Source organism: Coffea arabica, chromosome 7c (genome assembly GCF_036785885.1).
Source record: "Coffea arabica cultivar ET-39 chromosome 7c, Coffea Arabica ET-39 HiFi, whole genome shotgun sequence".
NCBI classification, from domain to species: domain Eukaryota; kingdom Viridiplantae; phylum Streptophyta; class Magnoliopsida; order Gentianales; family Rubiaceae; genus Coffea; species Coffea arabica.
The window spans coordinates 26,339,170-26,349,144 of record NC_092322.1 but is presented as its reverse complement, the minus strand read 5'-3'; the positions used below and the strand labels follow the sequence as shown (position 1 = coordinate 26,349,144).

Below are 9,975 nucleotides of genomic sequence, written 5' to 3'. Positions count from 1 at the left end.
AATGAGCAAACTATTAAATTGCTTCTAATTCTCATACTCAACCTCTATATTAGCAAATATATTCACATTATGAGAATGGTTTGTTCATTCTCATGGAAGTGCTAATTTAAAACTTGCACCAAAACAAAAGAGAATGAATTTAAAAATCAAGCTAATAAGAACCATAAAATCATTGGAATGAAACACTGAATTAACAATCAATAACTATATCAGAAAAAAAAAAGCTATGAAATTTGTACCTTGATTTGAATCAACCTTATGTCAATTCAAACCTTTCTGTGGACAAAGGTTGCAAATATGCATAGAATTTACTTTACTTAATCATAAGATTAGTAATCTAGAACAATGAATTAAAGAAATAATTCGTACCTGTGGGCATAGAAATATCTCTTAATTGACTGTGTAATTTACCATCTTATGTCAATTAATCTCATCAAAATAATTACCTTCATGTGGGGCCGGATAACTATCTCAATGAATTAATTGCAACTTGATATAGATGCCATTTTTTTTTAATTTCTTTAATCACTCAACAATATGTGAATAAGAAATGCAAAATTTCTCCAAGCACCAATATACTTAAGATGCTGTGGCTACTCCTAAGTATACGGCATTATAAGAAAAATTGTCAACTAGTCAATATGTTGACTAAAAATTCATAATTTCAATCACCAAACTATATGTGATGAAAAACTTTTCTCATCAAATATTTGAGATGCTGTGGCTATTCCCAAATAGTAATGTAAAAGTGAAATTCTTAACATGGCATCTTGTTATTTATCAATAGTAAAAAAACTTTATATTGACTGAATTTCATTGAATTTTCCTTTCCTTTTATAATCACTCAATCTTGTGTGATTAAAGTTATTTACACCATATATTTGAGATGCTGTGGCTACTCCCAAATATATGATGTAAGAAAACTTTTAATGAAAATTCATAGAAAATCAGTAGTCAATTTGACCAAAAAATCCTTGCTTTTGATCACAAAACCATATGTGATCAAAATTGTAGTACATCAATGTTTGAGATGATATGGCTACTCTCAAACATAAAGTGTACTAGACTTTATAAGGATATCAAAATAGTCAAAAGTCTGTATTTTGACAAAAGAATTTCATAATTTCCTTTTTTTTTATATTCATTTTTAACCACCAGCCTTTATGTGGTTAAAATACTTCATGTATCAAATAACTGAGATGCAAAACACACTTTATAAAGGAAATTCTCTGAAATTTAAATGTAATCAATCATACTAATGTTGACCTTATAATATGAGATAAATGGACATAAGTGTAGTGCATAAAATACTACATAATTCCAAATAACAATAGAAACATGGAGGCAAACTCATATTGAAATCATACCTTCAGATGTTTATCTCATAATAAGGTAGCAAAGATTCAATAAACCACTAGATCCATTCATATAAAGTCAACCAATTATCTTGCATAGATTAATATGATATTAATCTTTTGATTGTTGAATATAACAACTCTTTATATGTTTCTCGAATTGTTATATTGTATTGATAATAACAATCAATACATATAACCCTTACAATCACAAATATGTAAGTCCAAGAAACATTCAAATTACTTGCAATCATACCAGATTATTGGAGAAAATCTGGATGAATTGCATAACCAAATAAGGTATCATATGAATGATACATATACATAGGATTAGTCAATAAATCTCAATTATTGAGAAAATAGACCATAGATCCCATGGCAAATTAAATTCGATTCGTTTAAACTTGATACGAATCTCTAAAACTTTTATCAGATTGCCAATAAACCATGAAATTATAAGCTAAACAACATGGTTAGAGGTTGACTCTGATACCACATGTTAAACTAACTATGTACATGTGAATGTACTACGCAGCGGAAATTTAAATATACTTACCTCTAACTGTGGCGACCCCACTTCCCCCTAAGGCGAACCAGAGGGTTGGCGGGCCGTCTGCCCAGCTCTCGCCAGGACTCACACAAGCAACTAGCAAAAGTCCTTCCGAAGTATAACCTAATCTATTACAACATCGTTTCCCTCCAAATAGGCCGGTTTCTAGAATCACATTAACTTCAGAGATAACAGTGCCTTAAGATAGCCAACGTCGATTCTTAAAATACCTTCCCGATTACAACCCTAGAAACAAAACATATAATTCAAATACATCCTTATAAGCCAAGTAACAAATTTCATACAAGCCACATACAAATTCAAGGGTTACACTTTTCCAGCTTCAAGTGGTAACCCGAAACAAAAGCTACATTGTTTAATTCAAACTACATGCTTAAAGTACAAGTAGATCTCAAGTCTTCCTCAGTTGTCAGAACCTGTAAAAGAAAACCACAACGTGGGATGAGCTACACAGCCCAGTGAGGTTCCAAGTCGCTCTAACAGTTCAAAATAAGTCAAGTAAGTTGTGCATATCATATGCATGATTCTAGATTACACAATGACAAGTTACTATGAGGTGATAATCATTACACGGGTAATTGCTACTTTGAAAACACATGTAGAACTAGTACTTTTGGAATGAATGGCCATATAAATATATTTTCATAAATTTTCAGTCAAACAAATAGCGGCTCGTCCGACTAGAAGGACATTACAAGGATTGCTTCATCTCAGAGGTTAATGCTCATGAGGAGTCTTATCCGAGAATGCCAACTAGGAGAGCAATAACATTATTAATAGCAAAGCAAACACAAAAGGATACGGTGTTCCAGTGAAACTTTGTCGGTCATCTGCACCTTATAACTCCCGGATCTCCACGGTTGACTGGCCATCACCTTATCCCTCCAGTGGTAATACTCGAGTATACCGAAACGGTTGTCCAGGGTTCCAACCTACCCGACCGAGCCCAGTCCTGGCTCGAGTAGGTCAGTAACCGAGGCGGGGCCCAAGTTCAGCTTATAGCTTACAACATGCACAGGTAACAAAGTAATTCGACAAAAGTAAAATTCATCATTTGAATAGGTCGAGGGAGGTAAAGTACACACTCGCCTAACAATGATGGACAACTTCATATGAGCATATAATTTATGATAATCAAGAAATCAGTAACCACATATATTAGAAAACGGTAAGTAAACACGGTAGACGGTAAACGATAAACGGTAAACGGTAAATGGTAAACGGTGGTAATTACGGTTAATTGGTAGACATATGTCATTTTAATAGGCCGCCATTGGCCGTTTTGCACTTTTACCACGTAAGAGTCGAGGAGATTCACCCCAACGACGCAACCACATTTAGATTCACAGATTCATTAGTTATGGTAGTTGATTCACGAGTCGAGGGATTCACCCAACGACGCAACCACATTTAGATTCACAGATTCATTAGAAAATATTTCACACACTTCACCACTCGAACGGCTAGTGTGATAAAGTACACACTGCGCACTTCGATGGATCGGAACTCATTTTCCAAATTGTCACATAACGAGTTACAAGAGCACTTTAACCGAATAAGCATAAAATAAGCAGGCTAAGCACATATTGAGTTTACAAGATTATTTGATAGGGTTAATCATTTAACCAATTCATGTCGATATGCAATGCATATATATATTTCTTAAATAGGCACGAGTATGGTAAATACTTAACGATCATGAAATGAGCATGTCCTAGACTTACTCAATTACGTATTCCTATATGGAACACTCACCTAGTCAAACAAGGGCAATAGGTTCAATTTGAAGTTCAAGCGTCATCTGTCGGATCCTCTTAAAGGTCCTCGCGTGCGCCTGAACGAATAGTAATAGTCTATCATATACAATCCCTACTATTGCTGAAAATCGTGTCATAGTACAAACTTAGGAAAAATCTCGTGAACAAGTCTTAATTATCCTAAATCTAAATTCTCAAGCGGGGTTTCAAAGTACAAGAGAAATTAAGTCTACATCATGAAATTCAAGGATAAGACATTTGAATATTATCGAAGGAATAAGGAGTACTTGAAAAAACTCCATTTCCTTGGAATACGGAAAATTTCAGTTTTGATGCAATACTTTGAAAAATCGTAGCTCACCTTTTACATGTCAAAGATTGGAAAACTGGCTACCGTTGGAAACTTCCTTCAAAATGCTAAAAGTTCCTAGAATACACTTTTTCATGATTCTAAATGGAAGATAGTCAAAATGGGCTCAAAGTTACTGTTTTGGTTCATAAGGCAGATTTAAGTTAGTTTTTGGCCAACTTTAGAAATTCGGAAAAATTCACTTGTTTGGAAATAGCTTTTGAAATTTGCAACTCTATTAGTGTTGTAATTCAAGAGTATAACAAAACAAACGGAATGAGGAACGGAGTTTTGAGCACCAAGATACGGTAGCTCAAAGTTACTAAAATTTTCTTGTTAAACAAGGGTTTTCCAAAATCAAGTCTCGAACTTTGGTAATTTATTTGACCCATGAATCGGTCTCGGAATAACACCATAATTAGCAGTATAATACTACCATATAAGGGTTGTTCCTCTACCAAATTTCATGGAAAAATAACTTCGGAAAGGTGGTCAATCAAACACCTAAAATTTCGCAAATACTAAGACAAAACTGCCTTGAACCTTTTGTTTTTCCATTTCAGACATTTGGTCAAAGAAAATTCCTCCAAACCTGGTTCATTTGTTTAGGAAAAACTTAAAGAACGTTCATGGTGCATTTGGTAAGTGTTTAGCATCAAAATATTCAGTTAGCAAGTCTTTGCCAAACCTTGCATCAAATCTGTCTAAAAAATCAGGGTTTTCAAGGACAGAGCAGGTTTCATATTTTGATCACAGATCACTCAAATTAGCTTGGAATTTGGCATGGTTTAAGGTGTTGGAAAACACCTTCATAGAGCTATAATTTCACAGAAGAAATCATTTTGAAATTCGGCACACAACTAGCTCGAATTCGAGTCACAAGTTACAGCCTCAGCATTTTGTTCTTGTAAAGCAGAGAAACAGAACAGCCGACTTAAAATAGTTGGTTTGGCTCACATATATGGAACCAGAATGTGAATTTTATATCGTCGGAAAGGTTGGAATATCTAGTTTCAAATGCCACTAACGGCACTCGATTTCGACATCGGAGTTCAAAATTATGGCCGAAATACGAAAGCTGGTCAGAGCATTTCGGAAATAGTTCCAGATTTACTAGCTTTGTTAAATCGATTTATTTGACCAACCAAACCTCGATATTTTTCAATGAAACTTTGTACACCATATATTCAACATATCAACATGATATACAAGTCATGAAACTCTCAAAATTTTGCAAAAAGGGTTGCGATTAAAACAGGGCAAATCTGAACATTTTTGAACGATGCATCTTTTGGAGTCTAGACTAGCTAGGTATCATTAATCTACCTATTTAAACACTAAACTAGCATTATATCCATCATCAATCCAAGGGTGGGAGTTCATAGAGCCCACCATCAAAATTTTCCGACATGAAATAAAACAAATAACATGTAATTTTGGCAAATAATTCCACCACAATAAATCTGTCATCGGCTAAACAGAATTTCCAGTAGCTAATTGGTCATAAAACCAACTTTTTACTCGGCTAATACATGATATTAAGTACTCAAATCCGACAAGCAAATACTTGACTAGCTAATTAGATCATCCAAGTCATTGTGGGAATTCATAGAGCCCACTCACCAAGTTTCCATTAAAACTCAAAAGAGCCACCATCGGCTAAGCTGGAAAAATTGCAGCAAATAGATAGTTTGGTATACGAACCTTTCCCTAACAAAATTCATTACTTTGTTCACCCAAACTCAGCATGCATACAGTGATTATTGTGTTATGAGTATATTGAACTACAATACGAAATTTTGCAGCCCAGGTTTGAAGAGAAAAACTGGAAATTCTTTCTTTCCCTCTCTCGGCCAACTCAACAGATTTCCAGCAATTAGATTGGTCATAAATCCAACTTTTCCTTTGGTTAATTCATGGTATTAGGTGCTAAAATTTAACATGCAAATACTTAACTAGCTAATCAATATTTCTAGTTCAAAATCGGATTCAAACAACAGCCATAACCATCCAAGAAAACCAGAAATTCTGTTTGCTACCTTCGGTTGAGCTTGCATGCGGCCAGATTGTTTTTCATTCTTATTTTTCTAGCATAACCGATCCAAGGGGCTGCATGCAGAGCTTAATTACCTTGATCTTAATTAGTTAAACGCATCTATCAGCTCACACTACTACAAAGAGACAGAATTAAATCTACATTTCCCAAATCAGTTCCTCGGCAGAAATGTTTTGCCCAACAGAATTTTCTACTGCTTTGGGTTTCATCATCTGATTACACAAATTAACACATGCAAGGCCATGGCTGACTTAAAATACCTCTGATCATCCACAATTTTATTCCAGAAAATTTACCTCAAAGCAAGCTAAGCTCACACACGAAAATCTGAAAAATTTCTGCTCCCTCTCGGCTCTCACACACACTGGTTGGTCCTGTGCTCGGTTTGCAGCTGGAAATGGTGTTGTGGTCAAGATGGTTGCAACTGGGAAATGTTGGTCTGGAATGAACGAAGATGGTGATGATCAGCAGCTTCGCCGACTTCCACTTGCCCTCCCCTCTCTATCCTCTAGCTCGGACAGAACCAGAAATGGTTGCAGCTCGCGGCTTCTTCCCTCGATCGTGAAGTGCGACTCTCCCTCCCTCTCTCCCTTTGTCGACAATGGTAAGGCAGAGTGAAATGTAGTTGTGGTTTGAAATGTGAAGTGGAAAAGAAATGAAGAGGGTGCCGTGGTTTAGGAGATGGTTGAGTGTGGAAGTTGGTTTACGTATAGAATTGGTGAGGTTTTGATTGGTCAATTGGGGCGGTACTGAATTGGTGAGGTTGTGATTGGTCAATAGAAATGAGATGATGCAGAGAATGAAATGAATCTGTGGTCTTAAGCCGTGAAATAGATTGGACGTATGGTGGTGCCGTAGTTTGTGAGAGTGGTTTACATGTGAAAATGGATTGCGTATCGAAATGGTTAATAGTAATTGTGATTTGATTTGTGTCAGACGTCTTTGTTTGGTTTGCATGGAAAGGTAAGGGTATTTTAGTCTTTTCACTTTGCTTTCTAATCTCAGCTTAATTTCTCGCATCCGACTTAATTCTAAAAATTATCTCCAAGTGCAATTCAAACGCCTAACAATACCCTAATATACCTAAACCATTTTTTTATCGAGCAATTATCGATTAAACGTGAATATTAAGGTTCCTAAAAACTCTTATATTATTTAGCGATTAAATTAGTTATAAGTATTTCCAATTATTATTTCTCAAGAATTAGCGTTAGTCTAACGCGAAATTTATCGATTTAGTGATATAAAGGCAAGTGAAATAATTATTTAATCCAATGGTGTCAATTTGCACGTATAAATTATTTTTACTCACTTATTTGAAAACAAAGAAAGATAAGGATATATTTATTGAATTTTTACACATTAAGTATGTTTAGTATATTAGAATCATATTTATCTAAAATTCATTGGTTTTCATTTTAACGCGGAAATTCTTATTAACATTTAATGTTAGCAACTAATTGGAATTAATTATTGAAATTCAAGAAATTTTATATAATTAATCTACTCAGGTAGTATTAATTTTAACATAGAGAAGACTAAGTATTTTAGCATTTTATGTTAAGGCGATAAATTATTCTAACTCCAAAGATTTTAATTTAGTCTAACAAAACCAAGAAATTTCATAACTTAGGAAAATTATATTATTTCTCACATGAAAAGTGTTTTTACGAACTTATTTGGAAACAAGTGAAAGTAATGCTAGAAATTATTAAAGAATTAAATAAAATGCAAATGAAATATGCACAGGTTTATATATATATTTTTGGGGTCCTCACACTAACCATTGTTGTCGAGCACAAGTTGATCTCTTCTTGTATCTTTGATTTCTTCTTGTCTATTCTAACAATATAAAATATGTAGAAGAAGGAAAAGTAGAAAGAGAATTTAGAGTAAGGATCTTCTAGCCTATGCCTAACCCAAAAGTGTACAATTAATGGAATACCACAGGCTATTTATAGGTAAGTCTACTCTTCATTTTTATTTTAATCACAAGTATCTTATCAGCTTGTTTCTAGATATGATAGATTAGCATTTTTTCCCCTGTACTCTTGTCCTTAAGATTACATGTGAAATTGCATACTTATTTGGACATTAATCATGGTCATTGATACGTTTTTCATTTAACAGGGCTGTACCTTTTGTCTAACTAAACCTTTTTTTTTTTTTGTCAACGTTTAGACCTGCTTTGATGCTTCCTGGTGCCAGCAAACCTGTTGTGGCAGTGCGGTTCTGCCCTGTGAGATTTAGCTTGCGAGGATTAAAGTCATGTAAATTTTTGTTAAAATCATATTCTAGATCCTTTTCAGTGTACCGTATGGCTTCTATATTTGATGAGAAATCCACTTGGTAATTGTACAGCTGACTTCTTTAGGCTCCCTTATCGCCTTATCTTTGCGCTGGCCACTTTGAACTCTTTATATATCTATGATACGGAGGGTATTGAACCAATAGCAATCCTGGCTGGACTTCATTATGCAGCTATAATTGACATTGCCTGGTACTTTTAGTTGTTCTATTTAGGTTTAGTGCTGCTCTTATCAGCAGCAATGCTGATAGAAGTAAATCCTGAACTTTGGTTGCTTACTGTTTATACTTTTTTGATGTGAACAGGTCACCAAATGGCAAATATTTGGCATTGTCCTCACAAGATGGCTATTGTACTCTCCTAGAATTTCAAAATCAGGAGCTGGGATCATCGGTCCCTGTTTCAGGTTTATTTTTGAACTTATACTGACAAATGCATCTCACAAAGTCTTCCAATCATGATTGTCATTTTCTGATCAGCCATGATTCATCTTGCAGAAGAGAGAAACATCGTGGATGACCGTAAAACTCTGCAGCAGGCGCAAGGGGCTTCTTTCACAAAAGCTGAGCCTGACAACAGCCTTGATGGTGCAGAAAGTGAGAAGGCTGAAGCTCATAATGACGAAAAGCAAGCTTCCACAGCTACATTGGCCACTCCCACAGCAAATAACCCAGCCAAAAGGCGTATAACTCCTATTGTCATTGACTGACTGTAATGTTCCTATCTGTATAGAATGACACCTGTACAGGAGTCATCTACACTTCGCGTTGCGTAATTGAGGACTCCATCATTGTTTGCAAAAGCTATGCTACACTTAAACTCTCCCAAGTATTTTGTGCCAGCATGAGTGGGAATTTGATTCATGTGCTAGTTCGTGCTTTTCGAACCTTTGACCTTCTTCTTATACTTTCTTTTCTCTTACTTTGTTCCAACGTCTTTCTTCTTTTTGACCTGGTTGATTAGAAATTTCAATGAGTTGAATTGTTTATCCCTTTGGTGTGTATTCTTTTTGCAATATCTTGAACACAATAAACCTGTGAAAAATGACAAGAAATTTTTTAGGAAAACAATAATGCCACTCTTTAATTTCGTATTTCTTTTGTACTATTACCCAAAATTTTAGACGAAGAATTGTAACATGTAAATTTACAAGAAGTAAATCCTTGGAATCACGTAACAGCATAAACTGGACTAACTAGGACAAGGGTCTCATTGAGTAGTTCGTCTAAGAAAATTTCGTCAACAAATGAAAAAGGAAATTAGATATTGAACGAAGGAAAAGGAAGTGTGGGAATGGAAACTTGTCCATCGATATTGGAAATTGAACGAAGGATTCCAAAAACTGCGACAAGATTTCCTTTCCATAGTATGGTAAGTCGGTTCTCCACTTTTTGGCAACCTGCAGTGTCTGCTGCAGTTTCCCATATTGCACCATTCAGATCCCTATATAATCTCAGTTGGAGTCAAGAATCAATCATTCTTCACGCAAGAGACGATTGAAGTTCAGTTTCTTTGGAAGTCAAGAATCAATCTTCAGGCAAATACATAATCGAAGTTCACTTTCTTGGATTTCCATCTT

At 35.1% G+C, this 9,975-nt stretch overlaps 1 protein-coding gene and 1 long non-coding RNA gene across 2 annotated transcripts; one reads left to right on the top strand and one right to left on the bottom strand.

The window, feature by feature from the left end:
* Nucleotides 1–2,002: 2,002 nt before the first annotated feature.
* LOC140010169 (uncharacterized) lies at nt 2,003–6,853 on the bottom strand. The gene is made up of 3 exons (XR_011817432.1): nt 6,385–6,853; nt 3,682–3,760; nt 2,003–2,342 (listed from the first exon to the last, which is right to left on the bottom strand). It is a non-coding gene; the product is annotated as an uncharacterized lncRNA (long non-coding RNA).
* A 1,411-nt stretch (nt 6,854–8,264) lies between these two features.
* Nucleotides 8,265–9,131, top strand: LOC140010154 (chromatin assembly factor 1 subunit FAS2-like). Its single transcript, XM_072056615.1, has 4 exons — nt 8,265–8,358; nt 8,450–8,588; nt 8,702–8,802; nt 8,894–9,131. Exons 1-4 carry the CDS (start codon nt 8,280–8,282, stop codon nt 9,103–9,105), a joined length of 531 nt encoding a protein of 176 aa, XP_071912716.1. The 5' UTR covers nt 8,265–8,279; the 3' UTR covers nt 9,106–9,131.
* The last annotated feature ends 844 nt before the right edge of the window (nt 9,132–9,975 follow it).